This window comes from Lutzomyia longipalpis, chromosome 1 (assembly GCF_024334085.1).
Source record: "Lutzomyia longipalpis isolate SR_M1_2022 chromosome 1, ASM2433408v1".
Taxonomy (NCBI): Eukaryota; Metazoa; Arthropoda; class Insecta; order Diptera; family Psychodidae; genus Lutzomyia; species Lutzomyia longipalpis.
The window spans coordinates 40,594,786-40,621,696 of NC_074707.1; the positions used below are offsets into that span (position 1 = coordinate 40,594,786).

Consider the following 26,911-nt stretch of genomic DNA (forward strand, 5'->3'; position numbering starts at 1 on the left):
TGAATACTGAAGCATTCACTTAAACTTCCATGAATCACACATATACGTATTCGGATGACGGGAAGCAAAGCGAGAAGTGAGAATTTCTTCTTTTTTTTCTTTCATTCTGGTGCGAATTGTCTGCTTGGAAACAGAATACTTCCAATAACATATGCACCTTCATCTTCCTTGTGAGCGTTAGTCTAAAAGATGTGAACAAAATGATGGATTATTCCTTGTGATTTTGTACGTCTTATTTCCTCTTCTTTCTCCCACAGCAACGCCCCTTCCTCCACACCTCATTTTCCTTTACCCTGTCGTGCTTCACCCAACATCCAACAGGAGTTTTTAATATCCCCGGTATATACCGCATTTTGATTGAGGTGGAATTACAAGGTGAATCGCAGAAAAAGATGAATTGAAGAAAATGGTAAAAGTTGCATAAAGCGAAGAAAATCATGAGACGAGATTTTCCGGAGAAAAGTTGTGCAATTTCTCTAAAGCGCGGTGTGGTGATTTTTTTATAGTGTTGTATATCACGTGTTAATAGTAATAAGGTATTTGAAAATGATTAATGCTGTATTCGTATGCTAGATGGCGTTTGAAATTTGTGGTAAACTTAACGAAATTATAGAAATTAACGAAATCAACTGTCTATTATTAAGAATTTTTAATGGTTGTTTATGATAAAGAAATATAAGAATCCAATTTTCGTTAAAAATGATCTTTCGTTAAGTTTTTTATGATTGACATGAGTCAAAGTTTCGTTAAAATGTCAATTAACACAAAATTGTAGCCACTGCTACATTTCTATGAAATTAATTGTCCTAAATTTATAACAATGAAACATTCTTCTTGAAAGTTTCGTTAAGTTTTCTTATGTCAAATTTAATCATTTTCATCATATTTTAATTGAAAGTTCGTTAATTTTAAATAGAACAAATCGTATAATATAATTTTTATCATTTAATGAATAGAGAAATGTTCTATTTCTCATCCAGATAATCTCGTTATTCACCGCATTTTCAATCGATTCTGTTTTAGTGTTGACATTCGCACGTAACAAGTCATCTGTCACACATTTTGACATTTTACGAGCTTCTGCCAAATTGTCTGTTAAACAAGGCAATGACACACCCTCTGTGTTAATTTGAAATTCAACCCCTCCAATGAAAGAAGAAACTATCACACATCAAGCATGATCAATCCCTCACTTTCCCCCCCCCTTTCTAAACCAAACTTCAGTGGTGGATGATTTCACGCTGTTCTGTGGTAAAAATCAGTTTCACCTCCATCTTTGCAAAACCACATTTGAGCTCATTGTTAGTTTTATTTGATGAATAACTCATGGCGGTTGATGAGCGAAGAAATTCGAGAGCACCAAAATGTTCTTCAACTCCGTATTATACAAGAACAATCACACAGAACAATAAAAGCTCACTCAGAAGGGTGCTTTTATGCCATCAATGGGGATGAAAGCAAACATTTTGCTTGCAATAAACTCCAATAAATACGTCAATGGGGTATGTGGAGAATTTTTCTCTTGATTGATTATTGCACATTTTGCATTTTTCTCCTTTTTTTAAGTTCATGAAAATTCCATGAAATTTCCCTCTAGAGTACCATTGGAGAACAGAGGAAAAATAGAGTATATAGAACGGTACGGAAACCACAAATCAAGTGAAAAAGAAACCAACTATGCATTATTCAGTACAAGTCATGGGAAATAAAAGAGTTGTGGGTGTCTGGAACGTTTGGAAGAAAGTGAATGTTTTTTTCCTACCAGGCGTCCCCATTGACTTTTCACGCTTTGAATTTCTAGAATTTTTTTTGAATTAACTTTTGAGTTTTGCCACATTCAGCCACAATTAATAAAAGAACTTAATTAAAAGTGTCGGTGGTGGCATAAACCACGTAGAGAGTTATAAATAACAATTTGTGGAATTGAAATTAGTTCATGAGAAAAAGCTCACATGGCTCAATACAAGCTCAGAAAGCTTTTTTTCTGTCAGACTTTCTTTAGAAAAAAATTAAGAAATCTGGAAAACTGTTTGAGAAAATTTTCCTCATTCAAATAAAACGATTTTTTCAATAAAAATCCGAATAAATTTATTGAATTTGAGCGATTTGAGCAATTATGACGGTATAAGAAATATATTTGGTGGAAAGAAGGATAAACTCATCCCAAGGAATCAAAGTGAATTATCCTGAATGATGTACGATTGTGGTGTGAAAGAATATTTCAATTATTTCCTCATCCTTTGCCATATTTTCCGGGCAATAGCGTAATCCTATCTCTCGGCAAAAATCTTGTTCAACACACATCTTCCCACTATATTCCCACCCCTTCTCCACCAAAATCATGGCCTGTGTTTTCTGGCCACTTAACACCACATTTTCACCCCGATATCCCACCCAGGAAGCACCCCCATCGGATGAGGGATATCCCATTTTCCGGGCATATTTGTTGAATTTATGTTATGATCAGAAAGAGTTATGACACCGCTAACTTTGTAGCTGCTGGCGCACCAACGGGTTAGAGTTTGGGGATTCTGTTTTTTCTCCTTCTTCCGCTTTAGGGGTTGGGATACATAATGGATAATATATTGAGTGAAGATGGGCAAACTCTCTTAAGAGGATATTATTAGCGGTCAAGAGTCATTTTCGATGGTATAGTACTTTATTAGTTGAATTTATGTCCAATTATCTGGTCTTTCCTCATTCAAGCCCCCAAAGCCCTCACCCCATGTACGTGTACATATATAAATCACCCCCTAATGGCAACATTTCACGCACTTTCAGTGCGAATTTTCGATACACATTAACCGCCGAGGAGGGGGTGAGATAAATGATAAAAAATCATCATCCCTCAATTGAGTGACAGTATTAAGTAATTAAATTAAATTTTCCCAGATATCAAAGGGGTTGTGGGGGTTGAATTATTGAAAAAAAACCCCAAACAAACACGTTTCATTGAATGCATTGAATTTAATATTAAATTATTAAATACTCTGTGAGTGTAATTAATATCGTGTCTGTAAAGTAAAAGCCAAAGTTGAAGCATTTCTCCTAACTAAAACTTCTTCCCTTAGCGCGTGATCTTTTGCACACGGAGGGGTTGGGTAAAAGAAGCGTGTGGTACATGTGTGTTGTCATTTGAATTCCTCAGAGTTACCTCCCCCAAGCCATCGTCAATTAATTCGATCCCAATGAACATTCGAAGGAGAGATAGACAGATGGAGCATGACGGGAGCCACAGTGACATACATTGCGGTGTGTGGTCTACTATGTCACACTGATTCGTACCCCACCCTCACCCACCCCTTTTAACCATTCCCCCTCAAGTCCCATTGAAACATATCAATGAATTATTCCCAAGAATTGTTGTCACACAGCAATGAATTTTGGACGAGGGCTTGATGTGATTTTACCTTGTCAATTAAGGATCAACTATATATTCCACATAGTACTGCCAATTTCATCCCAAAATTTTGGTACTCACCTGCAAGAAAAAAGAGAAAAAACAAAGAGTTAGAATAAATATTTTATTTCATTGTGGTTGCAAGAATAGCGCTATGAGATGTTTATGTTTTTAGTTGAAATGAAAATTTAATATAAAGTTTTAAGTGGTTTATTGTGTTAGAATTAAGAGAAGTATATAAAATGAAAAATTAACTGGCCACGGAATATTAAAAAATAAAAAAAATTAAAATGTAAAATTTATTAATAATTCAGGGGTTAATGGAAGGGGTTGGAAAATGGTTTGAAAAATCGAAGAATGGATTTTTTCTAAGATCGAAACGTCGGCTTCAAATAAAAATTAATTAGTCCTGACTGAAAAACCGTCTTTTTAAATTAATTTTTATTACAAGTTTTCAGAAGTTTTACAGAACTAGGACTACTCTTCCAAGAACTTAAACTATTTACTTACTAACTTAAGAACTTACTTAAGTTATTTTTATTTTTTGATTTATATACTCCAAATAGTAACATTTTAAAGACCAATCTATTTAATTTTAATTAAAAATTTATACTTCATTAAAAACTAGAATCTGTATTAGAGGGGAAATCCCTATTTAGATTGATAAATAAAATAAATAATATAAGAAACAAATCAATCTCTCGATAAATGCAGCAGATAGATCACTTAAGGATTTTTTTTAGATTCCTAAGTGGTAATATGAGCTCATGCTAACGTTATCAGAATCGTCAGAGGCACACCTTACCCGGCTTTTTGCGAAGCGATGCATTATCAGCACTTGAAAATATTTATTTTTATAAAGGATGTCATGCACAATACAAGGGCGAAGTACCTAATTGAAGGAAACGCAGAAAACAATTTTAACCCACCCAGTCTTGTAGGGAATCAAAAAATGATAAAGAATCGCCAAAAATATTCACCATTTTCCACTGGGGTCACAACGAAAAAAGCCAATAAAGTTTTGTAAAAATTCAAAAAAATTGGCCGCCATTCGCCATTTTGTCTCTTTCAATGCATGAAGCATATGTTTCAATGCTTCGTCATGAGCTTGTTGATGACAGTTTGACATTTCATTTTTTTTTTGGGAGAAAATAAAAAAAAATTGCGTATTTTTTAGTTTAATTATCGTGGTAAATGTGTTTTACGTGTTGTTCAAGAGTGATTTTTATATCTGAATACCTGAAGGATGAATTCCCTCACAGCTTGTGACCGTCTCAGCGAGCACATCATTGGTCGTGGAAAAGGTCTTGGGAAAGGTGGTGCCAAGAAACATCGTAAGGTTTTGCGTGACATCATCCAGGGAATCACAAAACCAGCAATCCATCATCTTGTCCGTCGTGGTGGTGTGAAACGCAAAGGATTCCAGCGAAGAGGATCTCTCAATTCGTGTAAAAGCCATCTTCAAGACGATCCACGACCAATGTTTTTGGATTGCTTTGTTTTGTAACGAGAGATGTGCTCGCTGAGACGGTCACAAGCTGTGCGGGAATTCATCCTTCAGGTATTCAGATATAAAAATCACTCTCGATCAACACGTAAAACACATTTACCACGATAATTAAACTAAAAAATACGCAATTTTTTTTATTTTTTCCAAAAAAAAAAATGAATGAAATGTCAAACTCTCATAGACAAGCTCATGACGAAGCATTGAAACATATGATTCATGCATTGAAATGAACAAAATGGCGAATGGCGGCCAATTTTTTTGAATTTTTACAAAACTTTATTGGCTTTTTTCGTTGTGACCCCAGTGGAAAATGGTGAATATTTTTGGCGATTCTTTATCCTTTTTTGATTCCCTACAAGACTGGGTGGGTTAAAATTGTTTTCTGCGTTTCCTTCAATTAGGTACTTCGCCCTTGTATTGTGCATAACATCCTTTCAAACTCTATATAAATTACTTGGTGCACTTACTATTTTGTTCAGTTTATCTTTGGACGTTTTGTGAAATAAAATCAAGTCAAGAAATATTTTTTAAAAAATGTCAAAGAACCTTCTTCTAGCTTCAATCCTTGTTTTTGGAATATCTCAAGGTAATTTTTTTTTAAATCTCTTCTATATTTTGAGTTTTCCTTAATTAAAAGAGAAAGATTTTGTTTAATTTTTAATTTTTGTGATATTTTTATTTTGTAGTAATGTGTACAGTGTGTTATGACTGTGTATCATTGCTTAACCCAGCTTGTGAAGATCCAGTAAATACGGATTACATCACAAAAACTGACTGTGGAAGTGATACAAAATGTTTGAAAGCAATTGCGGAAGCATTTCTTGGTGGTGAGTTTGTTTTGTCTCAGTAAATCAGCAATAAAACTTATAAGATTTTTATCTGCAAAAAATGTTGATTTCTTAACAAATTTTCACTTAGATTTTTTATCGTTCTAATCTTTTTTCTCCGATTTTTTTAGGAGAATCGGTAACTGCAACCATTAGAACTTGTGCTGCTAATTTTGTTACATGTGATGTTCCTCCAGAGGCACTACCTCCAGGAACTAAAATACATCATTGTTCTTTTTGCAATAATGACTTATGCAACAGTTCTCCGCAACTATCAGCCGGGCTCTTTTCTATTCTTCCACTTATCGGTGCATTTCTTATCGCCAAGATAGCGCTGTGAAAAAGCTGCGAAAATGATTCATTGCTCTTTAAACATTAATGTTGCATCATAAAATGCAAATACTACGCAGCAATAAATTTTGTTTTATTAATTTAATGATTTTTTTCTTAAATTTAAAGCTTTTTATGTACTTTGGAAAGTTCTGGGAAAATTCTATGCATGGAAATTGGGTGGAAATCAAACATCACCCCCATTTTTTTATAAAATCTTTTCAATTGGGTATTTTGCTTAATCTTCGTTAAGTAAATTAAAAAGAGATTCTATCTGAGAAAACCTTGAGAAATCTCAAGGTTCGTCATGTTTTGTGTATGAATTTATATTACCAGGAAATGTGAATGGTTTTGGAGAGTTGGATGATATAGAAGAAAAAAAACACTCGAAAGAACTTTTGCCTCTTCCTGGCCATGCCCTTTGACCCATGGTCGACCCTACGGGGTTGGTTAGAGCATTGGGGGTATGATAGCAAGTGAATCCTCTTTGATGTCGGAGAAGCTCATGGTGTATGAATGCGACGAATGGGTGGGATTTGTGCCATGGATGAAATCACATCACTATACGGTGCTTGTCCATTAGGAAAAACTCCACGTTAGTCGCACGACTTTATTCACCAGGCCTTGGATTTTTTTCCTTCTCTCCTCTCTCTCCTTCTTTGGGGTAACTAGAGAGCCATGGAAAAAAAAACCCTAACCCCCGTCCCCAACACAAATCCCAGCCACACTTTTCTCTCCACATTATGCTGAATATATTTATTCTTGTACATCCGCCTGGGATAAGCTCCTTGCGTCATAAATATGAAGTTACGCTTCCTCTTCTGCATGGTGGAGAAGGGTAGGTTGCCCAGCATGGCATATACAATCCCAGCCGCACCCCAATATAATCATCACACGAGGGGGCGGGTTGGCGGCATACCTTGCGCTGGAGAGTCATCCCCAATGCACACCCTCATTATATGCTCCGCGAGGCACGTGGAGAGGACATCATATGCGAAAAAGGAGGTGGATGAGTAATTGAATTCCATTCATTTTTATGCGACACAAATTTACGACATATCCTCAGTCCTGCATACTCATGAACACATCCACTTTCCCCCGCATATCCCACATACTTATAGTGGGCTCCGGTATGTAGAGAAAAATTGCATTTCACGATAATTCTATCCACGGAGATTACCGCAAAAGAGAATGAATAGCATGTAACTCATTACCCTTCAGGGAGAAGCTCTCGCGCCATCATGAGCTTTTTTTCAAGGGGTTATTCTTGGTCACACACCTACACAGCACCACAATATATATAATATTCTCAATGATCCATTGAATACGCGGGTGGTAGTTGTACAGTGAGAGGAGCTTTTTTCCAACCAATGTGAAAATGTGAAAATGCTAAATGTGTTTGAGTATTTTTTGCAATCCACCTTCGCGTTGCACAAAGGAAGGATTTTGAGGTGAGTTGGAAATTTCTGCAATTGCCTCTGGGTACTAAATCCCAGAGATTCATAAACAAAACTTTGGGCAAAATCCATGGTGATTTACCTGCCAACTGAAACAAATTGAGTTTGTCATCAGAACTCTGTTGAGATTTGTATTTCATATTGAAAATCTCTACGAGAAAGGATATTAATTCAATTAGGTAAAGTGCATTGAAAGTAGGGATTCTAGTGAAGCCAAAGGGTTGATTTTATTTTATTTTTTACTTTTCAATATTTAATTTTCAACTAGCTTTCAAATTTTAATTTCTAATATTATTATTATTATTATTTATTATATTTATTCATTCCATATGAATACATAGGAATGTATTAGACTGTTTGGCTAGCTTACAATTTTAAGTACGTAGTGGAAAAAAAAAATAAGAAAAAATTGGATTATTATTATTTTTTATTATTCTTTTCATTTTTTATTATTATTTTTTTTGGTTTTAAGGGCCTTAATTCTTCACTTCTTTTTTTTTCAAAAAGAGGAATTTTAGTAAACCAAATGATTCTTTTCTTTATTTTTATCTTTATGAAATTAAAAATAAAAATTCTAACCACAGAAAGTATTCAATTTCAGATTTAACTGAGGTTCTAGCAATGAGGAACAAAGATTGAAAACCTTAGATTAATTCTTTTAAAACAAATATCCTATAAACGAATCTATTTTTAACAATATATCCGAATTTGTAAGAAATTCCCTGAATTACTTACTTATTATTTAATTCAGGAAACGAAGTATATTTACAAAAGGTTAGCTACATGACCCACCAAAGTACAAATTGTTGACGAAATTTCCTGAGAATTGACCTAAAAACTCATTGCTTTCCGACGAATCCTCTTTGCTATCCCCAAAAAGCAAAAGCTCCAATTGCGGGGGAGGGGGATGGTTGATAGGAGTTGGTGCGGAACAAAAGGACCAACGACGGAGGGTGCAAAAATAAAATTAATCACTGAGAATGTTATTTTTATCCATCAACAAAATACATTTTATGTACTTTATGCTGTCATTGAAACTTTTCTCACTCACGATGCTGTGTGTATGGGACTGTGTGATTATTTTGATAGCGTTTACCCCGTTGATGTGAAAAGTTTATCGGGTGAGCTCATCGTGGAACGGCGGAATAATGAAAAATCGTTAACGGTGACGCCTCATGTAAACACAGAACGGGCAATAATGGGGCAACTCTGTGAGAAAGGATGGTTGTGGATGATGGGAGATCGCATTCTCTTCCTCCGAAATAATGGGTGGGTGATACCCACTAAATGCCACGCGAGCAGTAAGCCTCACGATTTAATCCAAAAACATTCACCAACGTCAACGTTTGGAAGAACTGGAGGTGACGAAAAATGTGGTTGCACCGCTGGTTAAGCTGCGGAAATTTCAAAAAATAACCTCAACAACAAAAAATTTGTTCACAGGAAAAACTCACCCCATTCACCCCTATTTTTTGAAGGTAGTTTGGGTATTTTGTTGATGATTTTCCTTCTGACAAGGTTATGGTAAATTTTGCAGAGATTAACTTAAAGACTTTTGAAGTGAGTGGGATGTCTCGAAACATTACAAAGATCATTTATTTCTTAATGTTTTCTTCGGAATTGGAATCCTTATTTATTTTCTGAGAAGGAATTTCTATGAGAACTGATACATTTTATAGATGAAAGCTTTTTTTCCTCATTAAGTCAAGAACTTTAGAGCTTTCTTTTCAATGTTTTTATTTCCTGAATGCACCCCGAGAGATGAAAAAGCATCAAGTTTAGCTTAATTATGTAAATAAAACTATTTTCATTCGAGATTCTCGTAGGTAATTGAAAGGATTCAATTGAAGTATGTATCTCTTCTAAGCCCCTTCCGCCCACGCTCTCAGGGGGTGGTAGATAATTAATTTAATTGTTCTTCTGAAGTGAATAAGTAGTTGCACCATTTGCTGAAGCCCTGATTATTTTGTAATTAACATTTCTTCACGTAGATGGGGGGTAGTCTTAGCATTCGAGAGCTCTCAAAAGCTGCTAAGATGATGCTGGGGGTGTATGGAGGATCCTTCAATATGATTGTGAGGGTGAAAAAATCATGTCAGTGGCAGAACATAACATTTTAATGATTTCTTGTTGTCTCCACCTCATCATCCAACCTCTTTAGGGAATTTTACGGCACAATGTCGACATGTTGCACATCCCCCATGAACTTTTCTTGTTGCCGAAGCTTTTTTTTTGTTGCTTCAAGAAACATCCTATCGTGTCATCATTTTCCAACATTTCCCCCCATAGCGTGGAGCTTTTTTTTGCTACTCAACATGATATACAAATATATCAGGAAAATATGGGTATGTGTGTGTGTTGGGGATGTAAAGCACCCCTATGGGAGGTTTGTGTTCAAGGGGAAACATCCCCATGCACAAGGGTGAGCAAATAAAGAACTGCGAGAGCTTCCACGGGAATTTATGTGCGTGGTAAACGCTTAAAAATTCATAGCGAATCGTTATGTTGACTGACATAAACACATTCGTACAGCAAATAAATAAATAAAGGCATACACGGAGGGCACATATCATACAATGTATGTATGTATGTAGCTGTTGGTAGTAGAGAAAAAAGAGAGAGAGGGAATGGTTAGTGCCATTCCGTGGACAACAAAGTGGCTTGTCTGATGGTTCATTGGGTGGATAATGGGGTGAAGTCAACTGATACTACGGCGGGAAGATCGCGAACACCACCACCCCCTCACTTCAAACCATTTTCCGCGGAGTGATAATTTTTTTTGCACTACCCCCGCCCTCATATGAACATGATACACGACTCCTCCCTTTTATTATTATATTCAATGAAGTGTGAAATTTTTACAACCATTTGGTGGAGGAGTGAACTTTTTTTTTTACCAAGGTACAAAAAACATTCGCGCGTGTGTTGCACATCATTTCCCTCCCCCGCTCCCGGTGACAACATAATGACATTTCTGAGTGTGAATATTTTTAAGTATCCGCATCGTAAAAGTGCATTTAACGACATTTCTTGCGTATTTTCGCACATTTGCGGCGTCAAAGTTTCACCAAGTCGAAAAAAGCACTATAAAATTGTAGCGCTTTTTACAGGCAATGAATTTTTAGAGCCACAAGAATTGGGTTGTTATTTCACCTTATAAAAAAATGACCCACATTAATTTTACCTTAAAACCCCACACATGCTTTCAAAAGGACTGTAAAGAGGGTTTGATTGTTTTTACTATTGAAAAAAAAATGTTAAATTTGAGCTTTTTTTCAATAGATTTTTTGAAATAATTTTTATTGTATTTTTTTGCATTGAAAAAATAGTTTTCTTGTATAAAAAATTTGTAAAAAGTCTACATAAACGATAAAGAAATATTTAAGAATTTTTGTTGCTCAATATTCAATTATTTGTGTTTTCCAGCGACGCTTTGAATTTTAACAAAATCAGTTTAAAATTTACCTGTGAAAGGAATTTTATATGTATATTTTTTTTAATAATCAGTGATTACATAAATTTTCAATTTCCATTTGATTTCCCCTAATTTCCTTCCATATCGTATTAATTTTTCAAGAAGATTCATATCTTTAAAAAATTAAGTAAACTAATTACTTAATAAATTCTTAATTTTCTTGGGAAACTCAAACAATGTCCCTCAACCCCCAAAACGTTCTACAACTAATTCCTCGCAACATTTTCTTCTCGCGTGGTACCACGTCTTTTAAAATTATTTACAGCAATATTTAAAAGTTTAGTGAAAGCGATAAACCACCCCAAATTCCACACAACACCGCACGCTTAAGAAATTTAATTGCATTTCTCCCGATATCACGTGCAGTGCTAAATCCATTTTCTATGGTATTGAAAATTTACTCAATATCCCCCCACACAACCTATATAGCAAATGGGGTCATACAGGGGGTGTATGTATGTGGGGAATGGAATGTTTTCTCGCAAAAATGTCAAATTTACTCGCAATATTGAACACATTTGGGAGAAAAGAAAATTCCGTTAGGTATTGTGTGTGTGTACCTACATTATATATAAATGGTATGTAGGTTGTGTCGCCTCGCAGCACTTTTCCGGGGGTCCATCCCCCAATATTCATTGTTACATGATAGAGATTATTATTGGATTGTCTGGGTGAATCCCTGAGAAAAACATATCAAGCTGAAAATTTCATTATCCGCCCGTGTGTACGGGGGAAAACATGTGGAAACGTAGGAAGAATGTCGTGTCGAGGGAAATTCCACAGATATACTTTTGTGTGGTGGAGGATGTTCCAACAAGATTCTATAGATAGATAGATTTTTTTTCTTCTCCTTCTGTGGCTCCCCCCTGGGTACACACACACACACACACCTCGATCGCTCGCGTGGTCCTTTTGTCTTCTCATCCCCAATCATTTGTATGCCATACCACGTTCGTGGAAAAGTTTTATCAAATGTTAGGTTTACTCCTGGACACTTCATCATCGGCCACAGCCATCCACCTCACACACACACATTGGGAAAACTTCCCAAAGGATTGAGGAGAGGGTGTGATGTGCAAAAGTCTAGCAGGAGCACACGGTCTCTGAATGAGGGGTTGACATTAAAATCATATATGACATTATTGCTCTTCGACCCATACTTTTACCGAACTTTCAAAACTTCCCAAGTCAGTGGCGAAGTGGCAAAGAAGTCTTGCAAGTTAAGTGATATCATCTACGTGTTGGTGGCTACTTTTTCACTTTGCCACATCAACTCTCTATATTGGTTCTATATGGTGTAGAAGATAAAGAGACAATTGCAACTTTTATGAGCAGACGATGTCTTCAATATTCCGTGGGTAGATTGGCAACTTCATCGACCATTGCTCATCGTTTACTTGCTACCATACCTCGAGTTTTACTGACTTCGCCTTAAGGTACATAAGAGATGTTTTTGATGTAGTTAATCTGACCACATGCCTTTGGATTCCTTCATTGTACGATTAATTCTCTTTTAGGGGATGTTTTTTGAATTTTTTCTTTAATATTTGAAATACGTTTATTTACTTTTAAAACGTTTTTTAAAGGTTTAACCCTTTAACGTCCAACGTGAAACATAAAAATATTGAAACATGCGTTCTTTTATCGCGATTTTTATTCTATGAATTTTTTTAGAGGACTTTTCTCAGTCAGAACGTCTTCTTTGACCCCTTATGCGTGAATTTGATGCATTTGTAACATGGAAAAACAATTACATTCATAAATAATTGAAAAAATAAAATGTTTCACGTTTGGGTCAGCGTATGACCCAAAAAACCTTAAAGGGTTAACACTTCTTTTTTTTACAACGTCTGAAACGTCTGACGTATGAAAATCTTTTCTTTTCTTTCCTTATACTTCGTCAGTTAAAATTTTTTGAAAGTCTAGGAAAAATTTTAAAGGATTTTGACTTTTTTTTTCTTTAAACGGATTTTTGAAAGAAAATTACTTTTCTAGGGCTCTTTAAAGTTCTTTCTGACTGTTTTCTGAAACAGCTAATTCTTTGTTTTTATTTTATGAAACGACAACAGAACAATTTAAAAACTCCATCTGTCAAAATCTTAGAATAAACTTTTAAGCTGTTAGAAAAGAAAAGATTTTTATCAGAATCTACCCCATTATTTATTATTTATTTCTCTTTTAATCTACGTTTTAATTTATTTAATCATTTTCTAAAGATTAAAATTATATTCCTTACATTTTACATTTCTTTTTTAACTTCGAAAAATCTTAGGAACCAAAAGAAGTAAATTTTTTTAAAGAATTTTAATAAATTGAAAGGAAAATAAATAATAAGAAGAATCTGTCTGGAAAAACTCCCTCATTGGCTGAAAATTTCAAGCAAAACTTTCCCATTGGGACCATTACTGGCTACATAAAGGCGTAACCTCGGTGCAAGTTCAATTTAAACAGAGTATATAATTAACTTTCTCGGTTAAATGGATAAAATCAAAACATTTTTAATAGACTCAAAATACACGCGATAAACGAAAAAGACGCTTCGAGGATGTTTAGAGGAGTCGTCGGAATGTCTGGGTAATTGAAAATTCCCATAATTTGCCTTCAACAACCCTCCCTCGCTTGAAAGACATCACGCCTCTATCATTGTTAAAATCGTGTAATTTGGTGGGTGGTAACTATGAGGGCAGAGAAAAGGGCGCCCCATATACTAAAATCGTATAAACGAAGAGCAATTTGTATTGGAAATGATGGAGGCACTATGTGGCAGGGAAAAGGACAGCCCCAGTATCACATGAATAATGCTAATATCTCTTCTGTGACATAATAAATTCGAATATTTGTCGCACCATCGACGGCGCGGGATCCTGGCTCAATGGATAAATTAATTATTGATAAATTTATGATGAAATCAATTTTTGATGGCACCATTAAGTAAATCAGTTCAGAGACATTACCATTAGGGCTTTTGCGGTATGAGTGAAGGATGATGTGAAGGGAAGACTGGCTGGGGGTTGGGATATTGAGAAAAAAACAGTGAGATCCAATTTGGGGATGGTTTGGGGTGCTTTTTCGCCGTTCTAAGGGCGGTTTTGTCACACTCCCCCGAAAAAAAAAACGGAGAGACCCCGCATGGTGGTGGGAAATGGAAGAGAAAATGAGGGTGAAAAAAGAGAGACAAAGAGGAGGGTGGCTATTTGGGGGTGAATACAACGTGAACAACACAACAATAAAGTGTTCACTAATGGGAGACATTAAAAGTAGACGTATAATTTCCGAGTTCATCATCGAAATTTACTCATCACGTCACATTTTTTCCAACCTATTTTTTGTGTAATGATTTCCACCCTCCCGCCTATCTCCGCCCTTTGTTCTCGGGGGGTGGAGAGCTTACGCAGCTGGGGGTGTTGCTGTAACAACAGGTTTACAATGCGTATGAATAGACATTAATTTGAATATTTCAGAGTTATGCTGAGTGTGTCATAATAAATTTATAAACATATCAACAAAACACCATCTAATATTCATAACGACGTTATATATAAAAGTTAGACCACACGTAGTCAAGAGCGCGTCCCTCGCTCTAATGTGTGTGCAATATAATAAATGTCTGTGCGTGTGTCAAAGTGGTTGCTATCAGATTGGCCTAGTTGCTCATACCTCTTTACACAACCACCACCAGACCCCTAAAGCTAAAAGGGAGCTTTTTTCACAACCCCGTCGAGTATATGCATTAGGCAAGGCAACAATATGGAGCCGTAAATTACGAGACTTAGAAATTACACCCGCGCGCGTGTGAGTGTTGGAAGGGATATATAATCAACCCCATACATAGAGCGACCTATATCCGTACATCATCTCTCCTTTTGAGTTTGAACAAAAAGGAGTTGGAATGCGTAAAATATTTTCATGAGAGTACATCATCCTCCACACACTCCAAACACCCACATTTTGCTGACTTTATTCAACTGTGACGTGAACCGCAAGGTGTTCAAACACATATTTCCATGCCTAGCGAAGAAGTTGCTATGCGAGCATAGCAATTTCCCCACCGTATTTCAGCATAATTATGTCAAAACTAGTAATTTTACGAGAAAACTTTATCAACAACAATAATTTCACAACCCACCCCCCAGAACGCTCCACAATTGACGTGTACCACACAACCTCAAGTTCAACTTTGCACCCAGGATGTGCTGCTTTCTCAATCAATTAACTGACAATTATATTGCATTTCTCCCGTAGATTTCTTATTATAAATTGAAATTTCTACAAATAACATCTCTGGGAAATTTATGTATTTTCTATTTAAAATATCATGGAGCTTTCGATGGGAGCTTTTATGATGTTTCGTATATAGTTTAATATCTGATTGAAATTGAAACCTGGTGGAGATTACTAATAAATCAATTTAATAGGAAGATGATTGATAATAACGAGGAGCTTTTACTACATAATTGAATTATGTAGCAGATGTACAAGGATTATGACTTTCTGCTGGTGTTATGTAAATTAATTTTGAGATCAAGATGGAGCTTAAAGTAAGAATTTTAGAACTTCTTACGCAAAATTTCAAGAATTTTGGTTAAGAAATTACTTTTCTAAAGAATTTTGAAGTAAAACTTCGCAAATTCTTAGGAAAACTTGGATTAAAAGCTCACAGGATTAACAAGGATAAAATAAAAATTATAAAAATGCAATTTTTCAATAAAAACTTTCTTATTTATTTGTTGAATAAAGTCCAGCCCTAAAGGGGTTAACATTTTACATTTAATTTAAGTTGAAAATAGCAGCTAGTTTGCATTTGCTTTACATTGCTAAAGAGTGGAAGTTAACCATGTGAATTACCGCAAATACGTCAGACTTCAACCCCTTCTATACACACTCATGGAAAACCGCATAATTAATTGGAAAATTGAGGAACCACGCATGTAGGGTGGCTATAAAGCCACAACCCTAGCGGTGGTGGTACACATAAAAATCAACAGAGATTATTAATGGATGCAAAATGCAAAAATATGCATATAATTTCAATTATGAATAAATTAACATAAAATGTAAATGCCCCATATAGATTGCATATCGATGAGTTATCTGTGATGCAATGTTTAATTAATTCATCAATGCAATTTTGCTATGTAGGTATTTATGTGCTTTTTTCAAGTGTCACAACAACTACCGGATACACACCAAAGTACTCAAACAAAAAAAAAGCTGCATCCCATGTGTCCCATTATTGCGGGCGAGGGGGTACACAAAACAACCCCCTCGACATTCACACAGAGAGCATCAAGTTAATTGGAAAGAGTAATAATAATTTGGTGTATGTGTTTCAATTGTGAGAGTCGCTCTATTATATTTTTATCAACATCTTCACCTCATTCAACCCATTCATCCCTCGCATGCTCCTATACTGTATGATTTACTTTTATGATGTGTATGTGTTGCTGCAAAAAGTTTTAATTACTGCATTATGTTGCGTGATATATTGCTCCAGCAGCAACTTAAATAGAATGAGACGCGCCACGGGGGAAGAGAGAAAACATCGTGTGTGTTATGTGTAGTTATTTCTTGGCGACGCTGCATAAAACCGCACACAAAACCCACACTCCTGTCTTCTGCCTTCACCCCTTTAAACGCCCTGTGTTGATGGGGTTTTCTCATAACATGCCTCTCTGCTCTATGGGAAGTATTTCTGGAAATTTAAGGGCTCCTTTTTGAGAGAGAATTATTAAAGATTGTAAAAAAATTAATAAATAATTTCAAAGAGGAGTTTAAGTCTTAAATTGAGGTTCTAGGGGTTCGTTAATTAGTTTAATTTTAGGCCTAAAACTGACTCTGGTTACCAGCAAGTCGGCGGAGAAGATAATTTAGGCAATATTTAGCCTGATTTTTTTTTACAAAGTTCATGAAAAAGGATAACAAAAAATCCTTCAAGATCGTTATTTTTTTTAAACGGTTTTGGGCGTTTTGGGCAATATAATAAAGTTAGATTTAATTTGTAATTCAAGATGATTTTATAATTCTTTCGAAATATTCGTGAAACATTCGAATATTGAATGAGGACTGTCTTTAATATTTTAGCTAGATCCGTTGGGCCTAGGTCTTTGAAGCTAGACTGATTTTTTCTTAACAAAGCTTAAGTTTCTTTTAGGCTAGACTCAATTTTTTTTAAACAGACTTTAGTACTTTAATTAAAAGTAGGCATAAGATTATTTTTCACTCAGGCTGTATACAATTTTTACAAAAACAAACTTTTGTACACAAAGAAATCTTAAGAAATTAAAAAAGAAAATTGAGAAAATTACTTTTCCTTCAGAAATTCTGCTGAATTAATGGTGCTATGCAGGAAAAGAATGTCAAGTAAAAATGATCATGACATTTTTTCCTGACATTTTTTTGTCATTCCATCTCACTCCCACCAATGTATTTTCCTATCTTTCGTCTTTCTCTCACGCATGTTTCCGACATCTTTTTTTTTCATGGCATGCTTTTTTTCTTGCACACAACTGTTTTTATTTCCTTGAATTTTCTCACCATTTGGGGATATTTTCCTCAAAGAAAAGTGGAAAATGCTTAGCTAAAGAGTCCACAGGGCCAGGAAAACAGTGAAAAATGGAAAATTACCGTCATTTATGGGCCAAATATGTGAAAATGTACGAAGTAAAAATCAAAACATTCTTTCACTGATCAATTTTTACGAGATTCTTTTTCGGATTTTCACCACACAAATCACTTCCTGCAGGTTTTTTGGACCTTCCTACAGGTCATCTGCACACGGAAGGTCTGTGTGGGATCAGGGAAATGCTTCCTGGATCGTCCAAAAAACTCCTGAACACGGAAAAACTGGTCCGCGAGTGAATGTTTTGCTGTAGAAACTGCACAGTTTTCACTTATTTTGCCAATAAATGCCCACGATTTTCCACTTATCACACTTTCTCTGGCACTTAAAACACTTCCACAAGCCGCTTTTCACTTTTCCCGAGCTAAAATATCACAATTTACAGAGAAAATTGACGAAAAATAAGAAACGTGTTGACTACGCAAGTGCTTGAAAGAGAATGTCGCAGGAAAATGTTTTTTTTTTGACATTCTTTTTCCAGCTCTTGTGAAGTCAACGTATTTGTTAGTTTTCTGCAATTTTCTCTGTAAATTGTGATATTTTAGCTCGGGAAAAGTGAAAAGCGACTTGTGGAAGTGTTCTTAGTGCCTGTGAAAGTGTGAAAAGTGGAAAATCGTGGGTATTTATCGGCAAATAAGTGAAAATAGTGAAGTTCGACAGCAAAACATTCAGTCCCGGACAAAGTTTTTCCGAAGCATTTCCCTGACCCCAAGCCGACCTACCCTATGCAGATGACCTGTGGGAAGGTCCAAAAAACCTGCAGGAAGTGATTTGTGTCGTGAAAATACAGAAAAATATCTCATAAAAATTGGTCAGGGAAAGAATGTTTTGATTTTTCACTTCGCGCATTTTCACATATTTGACCGCTAAATGACCATAAATTTCCACTTTTCACTGTTTTCCTGCACTGTGGGCTCTTTAGCTAAGCATTTTCCACTTTTCTTTGGGGAAAATATCCCCAAATTTTGAGAAAATTCAAGGAAATAAAAACATGTTGTGCGCAAGAAAAAAAGCATGCCATGAAAAAAAAATGTCGTCACCATGCGTAGGAGAAAGACGAAAGATAGGAAAATACATTAGTGGGAGTGAGATGGAATGACAAAAAAATGTCAGGAAAAATGTCATGATCATTTTTTCTTGACATTCTTTTCCTGCATAGCACCATAATTAATCTCGCATTGAAACAACCAAAACATAATCTTCCACGGTGCAACATCAAACTAACTTTTCCTTGAGAAAACCGTTGTAAGTACAAAAAAACAAGCATTGAAAACTAATTACTTGGGAGACACTGACATAATTAAAGGAAAAAAATCCATTACATTAGACTCACTAAAGAATAAACCTTTTTCTTTTGAAACATTTTCTCCTTGATTAATTTAAGTAAACCCCATTGAATTCCCAACACTGGTGAAGCAAAGAACAACAAGAAAGTGACTCGGACTTTTCTTCATTGTGTACACAAAGTCCACGGAGAGGGCTTCTCTCTTTTTTTCAGAGTCTTTTTCTACTTTGGAACATTCTCTGTGTTTTTTTGTGTGTGCGTCAAAAGTTCCTTTTAAACTACCCCCCAAAAGCTCCACACCCCAACCGTGTGGGGGTGGGGTTTATGCACATTCATGGGAAGTCGATGAAGCTGTTGCGAGGCTACAGAGTATGCTAATTACGGGATAGAGTTGGGTGAAAAATCGAAGAGTCGACTAATTAACTGGGGGAGTGGGTGGGATGGATTGTGTATGCCTCACTAAAAGCATGCTTCTGGGTTTTGGTGGATCGTATTACAAAACAGTAAAACATTTTGTGCGCACCAGAGATTGGCAGCATATCGACTTAAGGTTTGCTAAATTTAATGGCAAACAACTGGTGTTGATTGACATAACCAAAAGAGGGAGCGCGAGGGAAACTCATTAGCACCCGGCGGCCCCATTGCCGAAAACTTTACATCAATGGAAAATCTCGCAATGTGAGAGATTTTCTTTTTGTCGTTACACCATCCCCAAACTCTGCGAGTTTCTTCAGAGAATTTCTCAATAGATTTTCCTTCGGGGTGTAATTTGAATTCAATGTATTGTATCCATATAACGACGGATAGAAGCTGATGACGCTGATGATACGGCGGGTGGGGAGGTCATGAAAGAATTCTCCTCTCATATGAGAGAAATTTATGCAATTTTAAACACAGAGTATCAGGTTGTGCTATAATTCACAATTTTACTTGCTTCCCCCATCGTCATCTAGCTTCCCGCCTGACGCGATGGCTAAATTCTTTTGCAAGAGGTATACTACAAAAAAAAGGAGAAGAGCACCGGTACACTTGAATCCCTGTGCACCCTGTGAACAAGGAAGCAACGTAATGCTGTGGCATATCCCGGAGAATGGAACAATTTTCTCAACATTCTTCTTCCCTGAACTGGCTTTTTTGTTGCACAATGATGATGTAGCGGGTAGTTTTTGCCCATAGCTGCCCCATCTTTCATACCAACCCCCTCCTCCTGCTCCATGTTGCATGCGAATGTGTCTCTTTTGTGCTTCTGAGAGTGAAATTTTAACCACATTTCCATCATTGTCTACCCCACCCACACCTTACACTACGCCACAGCATTACAATCCAACCACGGCAGGTGCTCGAGTCTCTGCATATTACAAACACTCTGTCTCTCTCTCCGTGGCATACACCAAATGGAGCATGAGAGCTATATATAAATACACATATAGACTACACAGGGGATCCTCTTAACCACAGAGGTTCCCCACGCAACCCCCCACGTCACCCCCACCCGCTCAAAGCTCCTACATCATGGGAATAATGTATAAATTTATCTAAGGTTGTGTGATTCTTAAGACCGAAGATGCCACCATTCGCATTGTGCATCCAAGAAGCGGCATACCAATAGGATATATCGTGGTGTAGCCAAGGTAACCATATCAAGTCCATATAAGATGGTTTGAGGGCATCAATATTTGTCTCTGAATACAGCCACAATAGGTTATATACGTACATTTAAGCATCCTACTTCAAAGATGGAATAAGGTTATTAGTTTGATATTGCTAAAATCCAAGACATTGTGGTTACTTTAAGATTTATACATGGATTGGTAGTCAATTAGCAATAAATCGATTAGATGGACGATTATTTTTATCAAAGGATATTTTTGTCAAAGCAATTCGAATGTTACGTAAGATAAAATTGTTTTATTGGTTGTCTTGGCTAATTTTCCAAATAAGAAGGTATTCACAATCTGAAGAATTAGTCCCCAAAGAAGTAACCAAATTTAATTTTTAAAATATCATAGGGCATTGTCAAAGACTCAAGAAAAGCGTGGTCACTTCCCGGAAAAGCGCAGGGAAATATACGAATTTTCTCATATTATATCAAATCGGGTGCAAACTTCTATGATTTTCTTCTTAATTTAATTCTAGAATAAAAAAATAAATAAAAATAAATAAAATTATTTCTATTCTTATTCCAGAAAATTCCTTTCTATGTCATATGAAAGCTATTTAAAGACCTAATAATATATATTTAAACCATTTTCTTACGGTGGAAAACTCGCAAGATTTTCCAGCATTGAACTGTTCTTTTGCTTTCCATTTCTCCAATATTGTACGTAACCGCAGTTTTAACTTATATGATTTTGTAGCATTTTTAATTATCTTTCATTTGATTTAGCACTTGTAGGGGAAATCCTCTGGGAAAACTCGCCATGAGATTATTTTCCAAAGTTAAGCACGTTTTCACGTAGGATAAAAAGGAATACGGATTATTACGAAATAATCCATAATAGTATTCGATAAGAAACTTAAAATATTCGGCTAATGAATAGCCCCTTGTTTCCACTTATCAGAGTTGTTAAATCTCCGTGAAAATTGAAACAAAGCGAATAATCAAGAATCTTACGCCCATCGCCCTTCTTAAGCACAACCCCCTGGCAATATCACCTTGTGTGTGACCCCTCGATTTCGCGGAATTTCGTCTCAAATTGAGGGATGAGGGTTGTATAATTTTTTTTCATACACAGGGCAGCTTGTACGTACACCGCGTGAGGTAGAGACAAATTCTGTGCAAACATCACGCGATTTTTCCAGCCATAATTTGTATGATAACGCTTGGTTAGCCATATTTACGAAACACTAAATTATCTCCCCTCTATATATGGCTTTTGGCACAAAGTGCTACGTATATATTCTGCATAAATATACATTTATTACATTAACAGTCAACAAGTAAGAATTTTCATTTAAAGCATTTTCATGTCGGTGTAAAATTACCATTTTGCCTCTTTGGATTCTCTCCTACTACAACGCGGGGGTGGGAGGGTGGTGTAGTGGAGCTTTTTGGCACACGATTCCGAGGGGTTGTATGATGACTGCCTTTTTGGAGATTGTATCGCGTTGACAAAATTATCCCTACATTCATTGTGTACCAGTGAAGAGAGACTACCACCACAAGGGAGGGTTGGGGGTTGTTGCGGGGGTGGGATTGAGTTTTTGGTTTTCTGTGGTATGCCGGATAAAAGTACAAAGTGACGATATAAGCACCAAAGCACAAGGCGGGGTGGGTGTTTGCCATGAAAATCTCCCTTTCCGAGAAGAATTTCGCGCAGTATAAACATCCAAATAGATTCGTGTTCTTTCGAGCTTTGTACACTCCATGGTTGTGAAAATGAGAGAAAATCTACTTTTCATGATAAAATGCAAAATTTTACAAGAAACCTGACTGAGGGGATGTGAAGGAGGAAAAAAAAGGAAATAAATTTAACATTATGGTACTTTTATTAGAAGTATTGCACAATGTGTTGCACTAAATCATTTATAATATTCAAATACCTCGCTCCTTTGTGCAAGCACTATCTCGATAAACTTTTGCCTCAACCATCATTTCTTTTTCTATTATTCCAACCGAGAGAGTAATTTGCATTAAATTAGTCCCCAGTGGGTTTGTGGTAATTAATACCCCAACTCTTTGGGGGATGGTTTTTGCATTCAGCTTTTAGGAAGTTACTCTTTCTCCCTCTCTTTCGTTAGAATAAGCATTGAAATACAATTTCTATTTTTGCTGAATTCAATGGATTTAAATTTCAAAGGCAAACAAGAGCGAAATTCGTACTATTTATGTGCAAAAATTATTTAAATTTTCCCAGAATATGTATTTGGAAATTAAACAATGTTGTAGTCTTCGAGGGAATAATTAATTGTTGATGAATATTTTTTTAAAAAAAATCTGTATTTTTGTTATAATTTTAAATTTCCTGCAGTATTTAAAAAATGTTATGAATAAACTAAGCTTTTGAGCTTTGAAGGTTTTTCGTTTGTACATATAAAATACGTCAAAAGCCCAACCTTTGCTCAAAACGAATAATAAATTTTTGTAAGAAAGCTAATAAACTTAAGATTAAGACTAATACTTTTCTCAGTCAGTGAGACAAATAACATATTTTTTCATTTAAAATTTTTCAGTTAAAGCGAGATTTATGTAAGTCCAAAATCTAAAGAGGCAGAGAGTATAATTAATTACATTTATTTTTTTGGGCCTAAAAATTTTAAATGGTCGGATTAGAGGTTAAAAGAAGGGTCAAAATTAATTAAAATTTCAACCTCATTTTAATAAAAATTCACCAAAATCACCCCTAATATATTTTTTTCTTTGACAAAGAAATTTATTTCTAATCAAATCTGATATATAATTATCAAATAAATAAAATTCGAGAAAATTTTCTTAACTTAATTCAAGAATTGAATATAGAAAATTTGTGGATTAGTTTGCAATTCAACGCAATTTTACAGATTTTCCACAAACTTCAACCACTACATATTTCGCTTTTGCATGAGAAAATGAGGAATCACATGAAGCGAGCGAATCCCTTAATTTCTCTTTTCAAATTAAGTACCTTGTGAAATGAGGATTTCCCTTGAATCAGCAACTCAACAGCCGCACATTTAATTTATCCCAAAAGAAGATCCCTATTCATGGGGAATCCTTGCATATTATATATTTCGAGAGAGAGCTTTGTCCACCCTTTTGTGTTTATCAGTGTTGCAAAACCCATTACCATGTGTGTGGAGCTTTTGCCTCCTCTCGTGTGATCCCTGAGTACAAAGAGGAGAAGCGAATGGTGAAAATAGTTGAATCAACCGAAAGTGTTTCAAATGGAGGACACTTTGCATATATTCAGCACATTAAAATGATGTGTTTGATGTGTCTGGGTTGATGTGGGCGGATTTTGAGTTGTATGAAAGACTTTTGGGACAAACTGGGATGATCGCCCTGTCTATGGGTTTAGAGCTTTGGCAGGACGAAGGGGGGTTATGTGGATTTGCATATATAACGCTAGAGAGATGATGATGGTGTGTCAATTCGATGATGCCGGGCAATCATTAGCTTTGGGCATCCATTTGAAGTGGCTGGAATATTTGTGTGATGTCTCCCAACTTTAGTCATCATTTTGCCACACCGCACAGAGAGACATAGACCTCAATTTAGCGTTCACAGCACTATCAGGGGGGAAGGGCGGATGCCAAAAAAGGGGGCTCCTCTCTATATGCTGCCACATAATGCAATCCATTTCCACAAAATGGACACAGCCCTGCACCCGTATCTAACCCAATTTTGCACGTGCATCCGAATCATGTGAGTGCAGGGCTGTGGAAGTAATGCCACAACTCCTGTTTGTGCTCATTTCCATTCACTTAATTAACATACCACTCATTAGCATTAATAATTTAATGCAATCCCCACCCGATGCTTCCACTCGCACCTGCTAAACTGACACTCCAAACCAGCCCCCTTACTTTGAGCATAAAAGCTCAAAGCTGCTTTTCGCATAAATGGGTGACACTTTCCGCCCCCACTCACTCACCCACTTTCCGCAAAGCTCGGGGGTTTATGTGGGGGCTGTGGGCGTGAGTTTAATTAAAAATGCAACCACGAATTAAATTGGAACAAACCAAAGCTCACAGCACCACTCGTTTGCAAATTGCCAATTGAATGTGCTGCATTTGAGAAAAGCTCCCAAGAGGAAGGTGTTAAGGATCTTTTAAGTGTGTAGGTTAAGTCAATTTGGAAAAAAAAATTGTTGGAAATTTTAGAGCTATTTAAAGAAAATTTATTAGTTAAATAACACCTAAAGTTATTGAAAATTACAAATGAGCTTTTTTGAACTTTTTTCTATTCCATTTTTTCACTATAAAATAATTTCTCATAAAGTATTTTTTGAAAATATAGCAAAAAAGCTTTCATATGTGTATATAAAGAAAGCTCAATAGAAATAATGTGAGCTTTTAATGAGGAAACTGCCTTAATAATTGGAACCGAGAGCATACATAGAAAAAAATAACATAAAATAAGAAATTGCAGTCATTTTTAAGTTTAATTACATCGAGGAAAGGCAGGAAAGCAATGTGATTCGCAATGAAAGCTTTTCCCATGGAAAAGGAAGCTCTTGTTATATACCTGATGTAGCCCTTTCATTTTATCATTCAACGTGACACGCTCTTATTCCCCAGAGTCTACGACGGTGTCAGATGCATCCCTCATCAGTAAGCATTCACCGTGCAAAATCCCCACTTAACCCTTAAATAAACCTTCACACACCACCACAGGGGGCGGTTGGTTACCTTCTTTTTTTCTTTTGCACCTTTTTTTTCTACCTCCACCAACGCGCGTCACCGTGCGATACGGCGGGAAAGTTCGCGGTGTTGTGATTTTTATTAAATGAACACCACATGAATTTTCATACGATAAAGTTTCATTAATTGGATTCATTTTCCGCACAATCTCGGGCACAAAGTTACGAAAATTTAATTATATTGCACGATTTTCCATGCGGGCCTGGTGTGGTTTTCGCTTGCTAAATTGGACAATGAAACGACTGGCAATGAGCAGGGAAAAATTAACTCACAGTCGACGCTTCTTCTTAAATCTCCATTTTGATCCCTCTTCCCTCTCCCCATAGGGCATGGATTATGCTTTTGTGTTAAATTGAATTAGAATTCTTCGTCTATGATATAGGTATACTGTCGTTTGACATTTTTATTATTTATAATTTTTTACCTTTTTTTTTTAATAAAGATTTTTATAAAGTTTGTTTTTATTTTCTTTGCTTTTCCGGTCGTCGCCAGGGGTAGAAAATTTCGTCCAAAAACGAAGACGTACTTCCCAAAGCTTTCAACCCTTATTCTTAGCTTTGGGAAGTATGTCTTTCTTTTTGGACGTAATTTTCTATCCCTGCCAACGATCGGAAAAGCAAAGAAAATTGTTTCACGCCAGGTTTAACACAAAGTTTGTTTTTGTTATGATTTAAGAGAAGCATAAAAAATATTGCTCAATCACAATTTTTTTGTTATATGTAGAATATAATTCTTAAAGTTAATTTTCATATAAGTTCTGGTTGTAAGTTTGATTCATATCTATCTTTTATTGAAATCATTTTTTTATTAACTGAAAATCGTCATAAAAGCAGCCAATTTTTCATTGTAAATAACTACCAGGCGCCTCCACTGAACTTCAAAAGATCATATATTGTCCTTTAAACCGCATGACATTGCTTTAATTGATTTTCTTCATCAATTTCCAGATGATTAAATACACATTTTCTCAATAAAGGCACAATGTACAGGTATAAACCTACTTAAAATAAACACCGAAGCCCCATACAAAGTCAGTCTTCATACAGAGCGCCTCAGCTTTAGTTATCAATATTTGCCTTTGTTTTGCGGGTAAGAGTCAATTCAATTGAGAATTCATATTCACCCAACATGTTTGCCTCCACCTGATGTAATGATGTGTGCAGTGATTCGCATATGTGGGAGACATCCAGCTCTATGTGCAAAAGGAACACATGATGGGGTACAAAGGAACTGTACATATATAGCAAATTACATCACTTTGTGCTCAAATTCCACATTTTAATACGTCCAAAATACAAAGGTAGTATGTTGGGGTGCACAAAAGGGGAGAGAAAGAAAACTTTTATCAAGGAGGGGGGTGGGGAGGTTTCCTTTTTGTGATAAGTCATTACATGGAAATGTTCATTCATTGAGAAAATTCCAATGAAATGGGAGAAAAGAAAAATAATGGGGATTCTTTGCTGGGGGCTTTTTGGGGATGCTCTGCTCTTGCTTCGGGGAGAATTGCCTGTAGTCAAATCTCATGAAATATTAACGTCAATTAAAAACGATTTCTAGGTTTGAAGGAGTTGAGTTCTTCTCTTTAAACTTCGGACCCTTCGAGGGTGGTGGGCGTGCATCCCTTTTCCTTTCTAGAGTCCTTTTACTTTCTAGACAAATACCGCAC

General features: G+C 36.0%; 2 protein-coding genes across 30 annotated transcripts in view; one reads left to right on the top strand and one right to left on the bottom strand.

Moving 5' to 3' along the window:
- LOC129787317 (polypyrimidine tract-binding protein 2) overlaps positions 1 to 26,911 on the bottom strand; it is a 393,752-nt gene that overhangs the window by 79,330 nt on the left and 287,511 nt on the right. The window lies entirely within an intron of this gene.
- On the top strand, positions 5,380 to 6,168 carry LOC129787368 (uncharacterized). The gene is made up of 3 exons (XM_055822908.1): positions 5,380 to 5,496; positions 5,597 to 5,737; positions 5,869 to 6,168. The coding sequence occupies exons 1-3, from the start codon at positions 5,445 to 5,447 to the stop codon at positions 6,075 to 6,077; spliced, it is 402 nt and encodes a 133-aa protein (XP_055678883.1). The 5' UTR covers positions 5,380 to 5,444; the 3' UTR covers positions 6,078 to 6,168.